Source organism: Podarcis erhardii (genome assembly GCF_964252035.2).
Source record: "Podarcis erhardii genome assembly, chromosome: 10".
Lineage (NCBI taxonomy): Eukaryota > Metazoa > Chordata > Lepidosauria > Squamata > Lacertidae > Podarcis > Podarcis erhardii.
Window position 1 is genome coordinate 70,578,157 of NC_138500.1, and position 15,370 is coordinate 70,593,526.

General features: G+C 40.5%; 1 protein-coding gene across 3 annotated transcripts in view; it reads left to right on the top strand.

The window, feature by feature from the left end:
- Positions 1–15,370, top strand: part of RELN (reelin) — a 308,114-nt gene that overhangs the window by 180,412 nt on the left and 112,332 nt on the right. For all 3 annotated transcript variants that reach the window (XM_081879038.1, XM_081879039.1, XM_081879040.1), the window contains 3 exons: positions 2,118–2,351; positions 2,949–3,110; positions 8,434–8,670. In XM_081879038.1, the coding sequence (XP_081735164.1) occupies positions 2,118–2,351; positions 2,949–3,110; positions 8,434–8,670 (633 nt within the window). The remainder of the gene's footprint in view (positions 1–2,117; positions 2,352–2,948; positions 3,111–8,433; positions 8,671–15,370) is intronic.

The window sequence follows — 15,370 nt, forward strand, 5'->3', positions numbered from 1 at the left end:
TCTGGCTGGGTTTCTCCAGCCACTCTGGGCGGCTTCCATAAAAGCCAAGAATACACTAAAATATCACAGATTAAAAACTTCCCTGAAAAGGGCTGCCTTAAGATGTCTTCTGAATGTCAGGTAGTTATTTATCGCTTTGACATCTGATGGGAGGGCGTTCCACAGGGCGGGCGCCACTACCGAGAAGGCCCTCTGCCTGGTTCCCTGTAGCTTTGCTTCTCGCAATGAGGGAACCGCCAGAAGGCCCTGGGAGCTGGACCTCAGCGTCCGGGCAGAACGATGGGGTCGGAGACGCTCCTTCAGGTATACTGGGCCGAGGCCATTTAGGGCTTTAAAGGTCAACACCAGCACTTTGAATTGTGCTCGGAAACGTACTGGGAGCCAATGTAGGTCTTTCAAGACCGGTGTTATGTGGTCTCGGCGGCCGCCCCAAGTCACCAGTCTAGCTGCCGCATTCTGGATTAGTTGTAGTTTCCGAGTCACCTTCAAAGGTAGCCCCACATAGAGCGCATTGCAGTAGTCCAAGCGGGAGATAACGTAAGGTTATCTCGGGTGTTCCATTGAACCCTTCAAAAAAAATTTGACTTTTTTCAGAGTGTTCCCATGAAACACTTCTAGCAACTTGCTTTGTTTTGGGTCAGACCAGAAGTGTGTGTCCACGCATCCAAAGGAATGTGAATGACACCTGTTAGATGTGGGTAGGGTTCTTATTTATTGCACTTAGGATGTACCAAGCCATGTCAACAGAGAGCTGACTTCCACGTCATGCTAAGCCATACCACAGCTTAGTGTGAACTCAAAAGGGTTAGGGTTCCTGGAGATGAGTCTAGAGCTATCACATTCTTCCCCCAGTCCTCCTGCTGCTGCAGTGCTGTGTTTCCTTCAGACAAACTATGACTATAAACCTAGGAACAAACCTTGGAGTTACAGCTCATGGTTTACTGGAGAAGACACAGTGGGGCACATAGAGAACAATGAAGGCAGGGATTCCTGTTTTCATACCTGTACAGTGGTGCCTTGGTTCTCAAACTTAATCAGTTCCGGAAGTCCTTCCCAAAACCAAAGCGTTCCAAAACCAAGTCGCGCTTTCCCATAGAAAGTAATGCACAATGGATTAATACATTCCAGACTTTTTTTAAAAAAAACCAAACCTAAAACAGCAATTTAACATGATTTTTACTATCTAACAAGACCATTGATCCATAAAATGAAAGCAATAATCAATATACTGTAATATAAAATCAATAAGACAGTGTTGTAGATGATAAAAATTAAAATTAATTATTTTTCTTACCTGCACTGATGATAGTCATTATTTGGATGGGGGGCTTTTATCCATTTCCGCAGTCACACAATCAGTCAGTAGCTGAACTGGGTTCCACACAGTCACAAAAACAAATTAACCGAAAAAGCCTCAAAAACAAAAATGCAAAATAGCTAGCAAAAACAAAAGCGCCAAACGTAATCCCTTCCAGAAGTCCATTTGACTTCTGAAATGTACAAAAACCAAGGCGCGGTTTCTGATTGGTGCAGGTGCCCCAGAAACAATAGCCAACAGCTGCATCGGATGTTCAGCTTCCGAAAAATGTTCGAAAACTGAAACACTTACATCCGGGTTTTTGGCGTTTGACTACCAAGGTGTTTGAGAACCAAGGTACCACTGTATTATATTTCTCTCTCTGCTATTATGTTTTTATTTTGACCATTCAGTTTCCTTTCCCTAATCTAGTTGCTGTTATAACATATAACACAGCTTCTTGGATTTTTGGAATTCCTGCCCTATGTTATTTTAGTCTGGGCAAGGCAGAGGACAGACTGCCCTATAATAAATTCCACTGCAGTAAATAGGTATTACTGTCAAGTAGAAGAGTTTTGTTGTCTCGGGACAGGATTTCCGCAGTTTAGCAAAAGAATGTTTGAATGTGCTTTAAGAAAAAATATTTGTAGAGATTCAAAACTGAAGAGGAATGGTAGCTGGGTAGACTTAATTTAATTTTTTGAAGTTTTATACAGCATTATGGTTGTTATGTCTGAAGACATGTGACTTTATCCATGAATTGATCTTTATCATACCTATAATATTTAGCTGAACATAAAATTCTTATGTTTTATTACAGATGTGATCCTGGCTTTTCAGGGCCCGCATGTGAAATGGCCTCCCAGACCTTTCCTATGTTTATATCTGAGAGTTTTGGCAATTCTAGGCTTTCTTCGTATCACAATTTTTACTCTATCCGTGGTGCTGAAATAAGTTTTGGTTGTGGAGTCCTAGCAAGTGGCAAAGCCTTGGTTTTTAACAAAGACGGGAGGCGTCAGCTTATCACTTCTTTCCTTGACAGCTCACAGTCCAGGTAAATAGAAATAAATGGAAATAACACATTGAAGTTACAACACGGGATCAAGAGAGCCTCGGGTATCATGTATTAAAACTCGCAGCCTCCAATAGAGAAAATTGATCTAACATGTTACTAGTTTCTTAATATACTTCTTATTTGATTTTGGTTGTGTGGAATTTAATTTTAAAATTCATTTGCTTTATCTGCAGCACTAAGTATTTAATACATTTGGGGGCAACTATTGTATGCCTGAGTTTGCAAACATGCGGCATTAATATCAAAAGTGAGTGTTGGAGCCAAGTGCTAATTAATTATTTATGAGGTTATATTTATTTTGACAGCTTGTGGCAGCTGATTAGATCCATTCGATATCTCCTCCACCCCTCCGGTTCCTAATAAATAATTGAAGGCAATAATGATTGGCATTTTAAAACAATATATTCCACATTGCATTGCTGGACTGAATAAACAATTTCAGCTTCACAAAGACCCTATAAATATTGTTTTCCTTGGCTTGTCTAGATTTTTAAGATTTAAAAAAACAACCACAGTTCTAGGACGAGAGTGCTGTATAAATTGCAATTTACAATGATCCATGCCCTTGTTATCTAGGTTCCTCCAGTTCACCTTAAGGCTTGGAAGCAAATCCGTCCTGAGTACCTGCAAAGCGCCTGATCAGCCTGGAGAAGGAGTATTGCTGCACTATTCATATGACAATGGGATTACGTGGAAACTGCTGGAACATTATTCCTATCTCAACTACCATGAACCAAGGTACAACAGTCATTTTCATGGAGAATGATGTGCTTCCCCAGTTAAGTGCTGGCTGTCTACAGCCCCATCCATAACACACTTAAGCTGAAGCACTTGTGTTTAAGATGATTTTGACAGACTCGGTTTAGTAGGAGTTGTTGGTTGAATTGAATTATCGCTGCAGTGTGCAAATTACTTTCATTGTTGTGGGGGTTTTTGTACCCTTCTCATGTTTTGAATTTAATATTATTTGAGAATGTGGGCGCTCCTTAGATATTTATGGATTAACTGTATATGTAATGAAAGGCTGCATATTTTGGAAACAATATCAGCAACTGATAGGAGTATAGCATCTAGATCAAGGGAAGTAATAGTGCCACTGTATTCTGCTCTGGTCAGACCTCACCTGGAGTACTGTGTCCAGTTCTGGGCACCACAGTTCAAGAAGGACACTGACAAACTGGGGCGTGTCCAGAGGAGGGCAACCAAAATGGTCAAAGGCCTGGAAACGATGCCTTATGAGGAACGGCTAAGGGAGCTGGGCATGTTTAGTCTGGAGAAGAGGAGGTTAAGGGGTGATATGATAGCCATGTTCAAATATATAAAAGGATGTCACATAGAGGAGGGAGAAAGGTTGTTTTCTGCTGCTCCAGAGAAGCGGACACGGAGCAATGGATCCAAACTACAAGAAAGAAGATTCCACCTAAACATTAGGAAGAACTTCCTGACAGTAAGAGCTGTTCGATAGTGGAATTTGCTGCCAAGGAGTGTGGTGGAGTCTCCTTCTTTGGAGGTCTTTAAGCAGAGGCTTGACAACCATATGTCAGGAGTGCTCTGGTGGTGTTTCCTGCTTGGCAGGGGATTGGACTCGATGGCCCTTGTGGTCTCTTCCAACTCTATGATTCTATGATTCTATGATATACTACCATCAAAGTCACCTATACATGCCTACTCAGAATTATGTCCCTTTCATTTTGCTGAGCCTTATTCTCATACGATTATGCCTCAGTCCCATTACTGCACTACAGTATTTAAAGGTTTTACTACATAGAGCCCAAACCTAGTTCCCCTCGGCTGTGCCCTTGTACCTTCCCAAAGCAATCTGGTAACGACTCTTCTTTCCCTGTTCAGTGCATGGTAATAATGATAGTGATGAGGATTTTAGAATTTCATTTCCTTCCTGAAAGTGGAACTTCCATTCTAGAAATATTTTCCATGTTATGTATGATGTATGAATTAAGGAAAGCGGCTGCCAGTACAGCAGAACAATCTATATAGTTTTATATACCTTTTCCACTGAATTCTTTGTATAATGGATTCTACAAGAGGCAGTTTTCTTTATTTATTCATTTGCTCTCTATCCTGCCTTTCATCCCAGGAACTCAAGGCTATGTGTACATGCTTCTTCCTCACCTTTATCCTCACAATAATCCTTTGAGGTAGGTTAGATCAAGATAGAGTGACCAGTCCAAGGTCACCTAGCAAACGTATGGGTCAAAGGTCTACAACTAGTCTTTGCCTGCAGCGGCAGGTCATCAGAGAGGGGACTAGCTGGGTATTTCTTGACTTCCCTGTTTGATAGTCAGAATTGCTGCTGGGTTAAACGCAGAGTAACTTTGGGCTTTATTGGAATAGTTATCTTGTGGTGCTGTGGGTTAAACCACAGAGCCTAGGGCTTGCCGATCAGAAGGTTGGCGGTTCAAATCCCCGCAACGGGGTGAGCACCCTTGCTCAGTCCCAGCTCCTGCCAACCCAGTAGTTCGAAAGCATGTCAAAGTGCAAGTAGAGAAATAAGTACCGCTCCGGCAGGAAGGTAAACGGCGTTTCCGTGTGCTGCTCTGGTTCGCCTGAAGCGGCTTAGTCCTGCTGGCCACATGACCCGGCAGCTGTATGCTGGTTCCCTCGGCCAGTAAAGCGAGATGAGCGCCGCAACCCCAGAGTCGTCCGCAACTGGACCTAATGGTCAGGGGTCCCTTTACCTTTACATGCACATCTATCCTCACTGGGTAACATTGCCAGGAGCAATGTACAACTATACTTCAGTACTGGATTCCTTTATCTGTTTAAAAGCAAGCCTTATTCATTTATTTCTGAACTTATATACCACCCTATACCTGAAGGTCTCAGGGTGGTTCACAGAACAAAATCATAATATAATAACACAAAATATGTAATAAAGACAACAACAACAACAACAACAACAACAACAACCCAATAACCCTTTCCCCCCAAAACCCCACATTTTAAAAGGGCATAGGATTTCAATCAGATCAACCAAAGGCCTGGTTAAAAAGGAATGTTTTTGCCTGGCGCCTAAAGGTGTACAATGAAGGCACCAGGCAAACTTCCCTAGGGAGAGCATTCCACAGACAGGGAGCCACTGCAGAGAAGGCCCATTCTTAGACCTCTTGGGCAGGAGGCATTTGAAGAAGGGCCTCAGAAGATGATCTCAGGGTCCGGGTAGGTTCATATGGAAAGAGGCAGTCCTTGAGGTATTGCGGTCCTGAGCCGTTTAAGGCTTGACAAATCTATGTATACATACATGTCAGGAGATCAGAAGTGGCTCACTTGGTGGGATGGTGGAACCTGGTTGGTGCTGCTTACCAGGAGAGGGAGAGGTGTGGTGGCAGTGAGGTCAAGTGATGGCAGAGTATATCAGCTGGTTAATTTGTCTTTTGGACCAATTCTGATGTAAATTCTCCTTTTGTAGAGGCATACCCATGGGTATTTAGAAAATATTAGGGAATCAGTTAGCACATTCTGTCTGCAAGAATAAATGTGATATCACAAGATACTTTGAGTGCATATATTAAGATTCACAAAGACAGCTTAGCAAGCACTTTCTGAAAGTGCTGTTATTTGCCATGAGTGAAGATGCAAAGAGGTTTTGCATATATGTGAAGAATCAAAGAGCAACATAACAGCACATACCTCAGGTAATTATAAGGCCCATACAAAGGGGAAAGAAGGAGCACGATGCTAAATGTATGAATTCATTCCCCAACGCCAGTCACTTATGCCAACTTACTTACAGGTTTTCTTTGAAGGAAAAAAAAATAAGAAAACACACAGAGAGACTCAGTAGAAATATACTGAAAGCATTTTTTGCCAGTATTTAATTGTACATTGATGGAGACAAATGCTCCTTATGCTGTCCTGCCACACATCTCACCTTGCGTGTTGCATGTGGGCATCTGCTGTTATTGATTTATGGAACATTCACAAAGATGTCATTGCCATGGCAATTAATGTATGCTCCCTGTAGCTGTGTACTGTAATTGCTCCTGGAAATTTGATATTATTCTTAATTTTCTTCACAGTTTGTCAAGTACAGGTTTTGTTGTCACAGCTGTCACGAGAAATCAAGTGGCCTTGAAGACAGTGGTAGGCTCATGGGACTGGCTGGCAAAAGAAATGCATGGGCAGTACAAAACTGCACACAATCTCATCCTCTGATGGGAGTTCATTTTTATGTTTTGGAGAAATGAGTATTTTCTAGGGATTGTTCCTCCAGAAATACTGCAGTTGGGTCTGCAGTTATGTCAGTGCTATGATGAAAACAAAGGGAGAAATAAATTGTTTAATGGAGGAATATAGCATGTGCTACATGCTGTAGCCAAAGACACTGGGGGCAGTAAAGCTGACAAAAGGTTTTTAATTCAACTTTTGGAATGATTCTAGCATAAAGGGTTTGGTTTTTTTCCTCTACAGAGACATGACCTAGAGTTCCATGTCTTTTCCCAAAAAGCATTTATTTGAGTGGGAAATTAGCTTGGGAAGCAGTCATTAACAGAAGAAGAGCAAGAAGGGGCAAGGGGCTGATTAATCCTTTCCCCTGTCATGATATTTGTAAATATATATATATATATTCATCCTCTAGGCTACTTTCCCACCTGCTGGGGGGAGACCTCATGTCTTCTCCTTCCCCATGGATGAGAAAGTGGCTTGTGGGTCATTTTGAAGTGACAATATATGAGGGGTGAAAATAGAGCAGACTCTCTTCACATGATCTTCCTTTGCTCAGATTGCCATCTTGCCAAGCCTGCTTTTGGTTTTTAAAACTCATGGGAAATGTTATGTAATGTCTAGTAGGGCCCTGACTGTAGCTAGCAATCTTTTTTAGAGATGGCAAGAGTTGCTTATACTTGGTCTGCTGTATGGTGATAATAACAACTGTCATTTTGACTTACCTTAAAAGAGCTGTAACGATTATTGGGAATTATCTATGCATATGAAGAGCTTTTAACATGTTAAACTGCTATAGAAAAAAAAGTGAAGTTGCATTTTTCTCCTGTGGAAACATTGGTAATTTTTGTGTAGGCCTTTTCCAAAGTTTCGAAATGGTTGCCTGGAAAAGTACTGTAAGTATAATGTAGCTCAGGGAAACCTTGCGCTGTAAGAAACTCCCCCATCATGCACATTTGATCATCGAAACAAGTTTTGTTTAAATATGTTTTGACAGTCTTTTCCAACAAATATATTCCTGGAGCTATTGTACATCCACCGTATGGATAACTGGGATGATTTAGACACCCAAAGTGCTAGTTGTGCCTGTTGAAATTCAGACAGCTAATATAAAATTATATACTGCACCATAAATATGTTCTCCTGAAGAATTCAGTGCAGCCCACCTACTGGCTATATCTTACTTACTATCATAATTTATTGATCTCCAGAGACCTCTTGAATGTGTGCCAGCTACCTTTTGCTGGTGATACACTACAAGAGAAGACTCTAATTCTTTTCCATTTGCTTTAAGCTAGTACATAATTCTGCTTTCTGCCATTCACATTTTATCACTTGTATTTTTCACTCCGTTCTCCTCTAACTCTGCTTATTTCTAATTTATTTAGCTTGGAATTGTAATCTTTCCACCAAGGTTTGCTTTGTCCTTACCATAATGACATTTGGTTTAGTAGTCTTGTATAATATTACTAACCTCAGTAATAGCAACCGTGCATTGGGTTTTTAAAAAATACATGCATGCAGGGCAGTCAATGTACACTGAATTTCACAGAATTAATTAGGGGAAAGGGCCCCTGCCAAAAGGAACTTGCAATCTGAATTTTAATAGTGGGGAAAGGAGGGAGGGAGACACATGGGGTAGCAAGTGATAAAACATGAGCAAAAGCAGCTATACATATTTAGACTTGGGTTACAATAGGGGAAAAGGATCAGAGCAGGAATAGACAACAGAACGGCAGTCAACGGAGGTTTGTTTTTAGGAGGGATTGGAAGAAAAATATGAAGGGGCCTCATGCAAAGGCATTGGCTTTGTAGAACCATTTAAGAGGTTTCTCTACCATGGCAGTTTCAATAAGTTCATTTTGTTTGTTTTTTAAAGAATAATTTCAGTGGAGCTACCAGAAGATGCAAGGCAGTTTGGCATTCAGTTCCGATGGTGGCAGCCATATCATTCTTCTCAAGGCGAGGACGTGTGGGCGATTGATGAAATCATCATGACTTCTGTACTTTTCAACAGTATTAGCCTAGACTTCACTAACTTGGTGGAAGTTACCCAGTCTCTTGGATTTTACTTGGGAAATGTTCAACCATACTGCGGCCATGACTGGACACTTTGGTGAGTATTTCGGGTTTTTGGTGTGAAATTTCATTCTTATATTACTTGCTTGAGTAGAAGCCCCAGTAAACTCAGCAGAACTTAGTATCATGTAAAAACCTGCTTTTAGGATATGGATATAAATCTTTAAGTAAAAAGGATAATAGAGCATGTTTCTAAGTATCCTAATGAGTGTAGAAAAGGTCTAATTGATTTCTGCAGATGACTCTCTTCTTACTTGTTGTTCATTAGAATTTTCCCCTGGGCACATAACATGAACAACAATGTGTTCGTTGACCTATATGTAATGAGGGGTAAATTTTACACTGCAATGCAATGTGATTTATGCTTGATGGTGAGCCTGTGCTCACATGGTTTCTTTGCCTGCAACATGTTGGAAGTTTATCCTGAACTGATCACTGATGTAAATTAAAGAATAATTAGCTGCTCTGATTTCCTTCAGTTACATTAATTAATTTATGCAAATTAAGGCAGGGAGATGGGACATAACGTGATTAGAGGACACACTTAAAACACAATTGATAAAGAGTTTTCTGTGTAGCTACTTAATCTTTTGTATTTAGCAGGACCTATCTCGCAACAATTCTATTCAAGGGATATATGATCTAGCCAAATCTAAGCACTTCTAAGGTCTAGCAATGTAATGGGACAGTTAAACTCCTATTTATCTCTCTACCCCCATTGAATCCAATGGGGTTTTGAAAGGTTTTCACTGTGGCTGGATAGGTTCCCAGCAGTTTTCAGATATAAAATGGTCTCTGTATGGAAAACTCATAAACCTACTCCCGTGAATGTTTTCCCCTAGTGTTTTTGCCAACATCCCCATAGTGTGGGATATGTAATATCTACTTGCCAGCTGCTTTCTCGTTACAAAATCCTGTTACTGCATATCAGATAGGTCATATTTTGCCAGTATAGCAGGCTTCTTGGTGCCCCAATTCACCTACAGAATGGTGTTCAGGGAATTGTCTCTTGTTTTGCCATAGCTCTACTTCTGCTCTTAGTTCTGTATTTCACATTAGTGGTTTTTTTAATACTACTCTGCTGTGAGTTGCCGTTGCAGCACCAGCAATTCCCTACACTGCAATTGTATGACACCCTACAGTTCCATGCCACACTACATATTGGAGTATCGCAGTGGCAGATCAGTTATCAAACCACATCCGTAATGCTTTCCAGTGCATTACTGTACATTGTAAAGATGGATTGTGACAACAATATGCAGAATGCATATTAGGGGTTTTTATTTATTTTTAGTTTTATTCTGCCCTTCATCCAAAGATTACAGGGCAGTTCCAAATATAAAAATACAAGATGGGAACACCAATTACACAATAAGAGTAAGAACAAAAACAAAGACCCCCTTCCCACAAACACCTTTCAAAAGACATAGGCCTGGTCAAAGAGAAATGTTTTTGCCTGGAACCTAAAGATGAAGGCTCTAGGCAAGCCTCCCTGTGGAAAGCATCCCACAAATGGGTAGCTCCTGCGAAAAAGGTCCGTTCTTGTGTTGCCACCCTCTGGATCTCTGCTGGAGGAGGCACACAAAGAAATGTTGTTTGATTTTCTATGCAAAGTACCTTTAACCCTTATTCATTTTTTCCACTTATGAACATTCTCATCACATGCATTTCTTGTGAATTTTATGACAAGAGTGAATCTATTGAATAAAGGGCGATCTGTAGTGAGGACACTGTTACTTCCGTAAAGCGAAAGTGAGAGATTACAAAGTTGAAAGCTGCTTTGTATGGGAGGGTTTCTTTAAAACTTAGTAAATAAATAAAAAAGTTACTTCTGAATGGATATTTCCATGTATGAGACTATGCTTGTGTGAGTAAGACCCAATGAATAGTACTTCTGGGGAGGAAATATGTGTGTGCTATATAGATTCCGGTATATAGGTTCTTTCACACTGGAATGTAGGGTTAGACCCAGATGGGTTTCTCATGCCTAAAGTAGACACACTGAAATCAGTGGAGTTTAAAGTTAGGCATGACCACTTACATCAAGACCAAGGGTTGGCAACCTGTGGTCCATGGGCCACAAGCGGCCCACAGGGGTCGTTTAAACGGCCCAGGAGCAGCCCCTGAACCAAGCCGCCCACTCGGTGAGTCCTCGCGTGCTTCACTAAACCGGCATAGCGCGGACTCACTTCCATGGCATTGGAAATCGCGTCTGTGCAGACGCAATCCGGCCCACCAAGTGATCTACGCGGGAGTGAACTGGCCCAGATGAGGTAAAACTTGCCGACCCCTGATCAAGACTAACCGTGGATCCAGCACTTAAGATATTATTATGAACCAAAGCAGTATAATGCACCAATGGAAAGAATCAGTTTTATTAAGCTATGTTTCAATTGCCTTTGAAGGTTTTATTTCATAATGCACTTGCATATGAATATTGCATTAGCATAAACTTTATGTACTAGTATTACTAATGCATTAGGACTGGTATGGTGAAAAGTTATTTTTCATTAATTGTCAGCATCTGTTCAAATAAAGTTGAAAGGTATCCTGATTCAAACATGAAGGCTCCAAGCCTGATTACAAGAACTTTATTTTTCTGCTTTCATCAAACCACCCAGTAAACGTTCATCCATCTCTAATCAAGATTTTTCCCCTGCTATGGATTTGCTATGTAATGAATAATTTGCTTTGAGAAACTGGAATCATTGTGATTATGAGAAAACAGTAAATAATAGAACTGTTGGCCCAAGGGCACCCAGGACTAACACGCCAGGATTTTTATTAACAAGTAGATTTTGAACAGTCTGATTTGACTTTCTGATCACCTCTCAAACTAAAAGGAGTTGACTTGGCTGTGAGAACAACGTAAAATGTGCTTTGGCAGTGATAATGAGGCTGTTGAAACTGCATTAACCACTTTAATAAGGACAATGGAAGTACTCACTGCTCATTAAAATGAAACAACATGGCCATGCTCAAACTGTTTGCATCATTTTCATCAAAGAGTTGGCATGAAAGGCCTTTAATGCCATTGCTTTCCCTCTGGTCTCCTTAGATTGGCACAGCATATGTGGGGATTTTTTTTGATGGGCTTTTTTTATTAGGTGGCAAGGTAAAAGTTCTTTTCTTGTTTTTTCTTCTTTTCTTCTTTTGGTTTCCCCCCGCTCCCCCTGTAAGTCCAAACAAGAAACTACAGTGCTAATTACTCTGCAGCCTTCTCTTCTTGGTTGATTATTGGTTGATTATTGCTGAATTGGACAGAAAAGCATTGTGCGCACTTAAATTATTGGGCTGTATAAATATTCTTTGGGTGCTATGTGAGATGTGAACTATTCCCTTCCCTGACCTTGCATGTCTCAAGGGAAATTTTTTACTTATATCAGGTCTGTGCAAATGGCTGGTAGTTAAATTAATTATTGTTGGCTTCTCCCAGCTGTGAGTCCATTTGCTTCTCATTTTCTAACTCATGACTTTCCATGAGCATGGATTGCTATGGCATGAAGAGTGTTCTCCTGGGAGAACTCTGACAATTGCTTTTTCATTAGAAGAACTGTAGTCAATATGCTATAAATCATTTTACACCATGTCATCTTAAAGCACAATTTCAAGGGGGGGGGAATGCTTATAATTATATGGTGGGTTTCCTTCTGTCGACAGGAATTTGTAAAGCAGAATCTATTTCTGCTTCAAGATTTAAGCTCTGGCATCTATAAAAGCTTTTATACATTTTCCCACTGAAGTATTTCCTCTCCTTTACTGCAGCTTAATGGAGGGAAATTAGCTCAAACTATAAAGTAACTTGTTCCATTAATTATCCATTAACATTCAGACCAATATTTGGTGGTGGTAATAATAATAATAATAATAATAATAATATGAACAGCCCAGATCACCTTTGAAAGCTAGAGTGGTTTAACTATACACAGTGGATAAGGTCTGTGTTTTTTCCTGTTACTGTAGGCATATGAAGTAATAACCTAGGTTTGTACCAAGTCACGCTGGAATTATTTCCAATTTGCTTAAGTGGGGAGGCACTTGTTAATCTTAAAGTTCTGTGAGCATTTGCATAGAGATTTGTATAAATATATTACAATAGCAATGAATGAAAGAATGAATGAATGAATGAATGAATCTCCGAAAAAATCAGATTTGTGTATCAGTACATCCAATAGCTGCAGTGATCTACGTGACGGTGGCTCAGCTTTTCCTAAAAAGAGCTAGGTGGTAGTAACCATGGCTACTACTAATGGTTCACAATGGTATCCTAATTCAGATTTCCCCCTTGCATTAACGGCTAATCTGCTAAATACAGAAAAGCATTTTCACACTCCCATCCAGTGTTTCTGGACGATGTACTGAGCTCCATGGATGCTGGTACCATTACTTGTGTGAAATTCCATATATGAAACTTCATATATTCCATATATGAAACTGTATTGAGGTCCTTAGAGGTTAAGGCAAGTGAATCAGACATGACCAAAAAAACCACCTCCCTGTTATAAAAACTTTGCTATCTTCTGAGGCAAAACGACAAGGTTGACTGTGGGAATCTGCAATCTCTTATGTTAACATGCTCGATTTGTCCAACAACAATTTATCTGTATTCACAGGGGTTTCCATTGTTATTGAAAGTCATGGATTCAAAAGTGCAGTGGTTGCGAAAGTCCCTGTACATTTACGTATGCTATTATCCCCATATGTGCCAATTAGTCTACAGTGCTTGCAGGTGGACTGATTACTTTGGGAATACCCACAGAAGTTGACTATTTCTGAGTGTGCACATCATTTAATTAAATGTACGAGTAGAATTCATTTCCCAGAAGAATGTTTATAACAAACATCCTCTTGGTTCCTTGTTTCTGGAGAGCATTTGATCACTCTTCTTTTATGATGCAGCCAATATATTTGGCTACCTTCTGACAGTGCTCAAATTGATTCCAAGCATATGTTTTTTCACACAAAGGAAGAAGGGGTCGGGAATCCAGCAGTAAAAATCAGCAGTAGGCAGGTACACTGGAGAATTACAGAAGGAAGAAATGAGAGAGGGGAATAGAGTCAGTGTTTTTAATGCTACTGAGTTATGGCTACCGGCAATCTGTAGGCATAAAACGAAACTATGAAAAGGTACTGTTGTTTTTTTTAAAAAAGCATCTCTTCACATATCATACTCAGTATGGTCCCTGCATAACATACCTTCTTTGATCTTTTTTTGATCCTTTAACAATGGCCTATGAGACAAAGAGATTGTGCTTTCTTGGTATTTAGGAGTTGAGGGGGCGGGGGGAGAGATTCCCAGCACTTAGAAGGCATCAAAGTTATTCTACTCACCCACCCCGGATACATATCCAGTGCAATGAACATAAAAGAAGGCAAGAATGTATAGTGGATTGACCAACACAGAGAAATCCAGTTTATTATTCAGCCTGATATATTTTAGCCACGTAGAAGATCCAGACAAATCCCAAATCTTGAGCCAATCAAGGGAGCTTTGGAGGGTCTTCAGCTTCTCAGAGGTGAAGCAGGATCTGTATGAGGCACCCTGAATCAAAGCAGGGCCCCCCAAAGCACTTTGTGGCAGCTCAGCAATTCAGACAATGCTGCAGACAGGTGTCTTACTAATGTAACTTGGCTTACCATATAAGGAAAACACCAAGGTAGGAGAGGAGAACGGGCAGCTCCATTGTGACGGACAGGTCTTGCTTACAATCAGTGGGAATCATTTTATCAGGGTTCTCCAGTCCCAGTGCTTTGGGGGAATGATGTTGAAGCAAGTAAATAGCTCTGATCTCATGTGCATCTTGCAGTTTTTCTGTTTTCTGAGGAGCAGAAGCATTATTTAAAGAGTTATGGTGCAGCAGTTGGAGAGAGACTTTCCGTTGTTTAAGTCCAATGCAGTCCTGTTTCCCATCCTTTCATTTAAAAATGTGTAGTATTTTCATTATCCTTCTGATTTAATCTTCTTGTTGCTTGCTTCAGAGTGTTGTGTTGTTTGCTTGTTCTTATCAGAATCAGTGGGGGGAAGCCCCTTCCCTAAAGGTGTTTGCTTTAAGTTCATTGTTGTTTGTCTCATGTGATTCTTATTTAGCCTTACGTTATTAAATTGTGTGTGTGTGTCTGTCCCGAGTGATTTTTATTTATTTTATTACGAGACAAGCAGTACATGCAGGCCCCAGGAATTCATTTGTTAGGGTAGCATGCGTATAACAAGCTGACGATTCCCCGAATTTCCTATGGGAACATTTCTAATCTGTGACTCTCCCTCCACCCACAATGGTTTCTTCCTAAAATGGCTGCAACCGACCAGTGAAAGAGAGACAAAGGGAAAACGGATTTGTCCAATCTCTCCTGCTCTCTTATTTGTCCAATCTCTTTCCCCCCTCCCTCTTTCCATGGTTTCTGCCCCAAAATGGCAGCTGTCAACCAGCAAAGCATATGTAAGGAAGTGGGCAAACTCTGGCTGTTCAGAGCATGAATTCTTAAGCTTCTGGGGCATAACAATGCCCAACCAATTTAATATTTCCTTTTAAAATGTTGATTTTTCAACCTAACCTACTAAAGCTCAAAGGTACATGCTGAGTTAAATTTTAGGCATCAAGGTCCCTTTAGTGCTAATCCCAGTGCTGCTACTGTTCTCTTAGAAGAACAGAATATTTACACTGGCTACGCCCCTGAAAAAAAGGTCCCACACTATTTTAAAGTGAACCTGTGGTTGCCAGGACTCCTGAGTCTCAGAG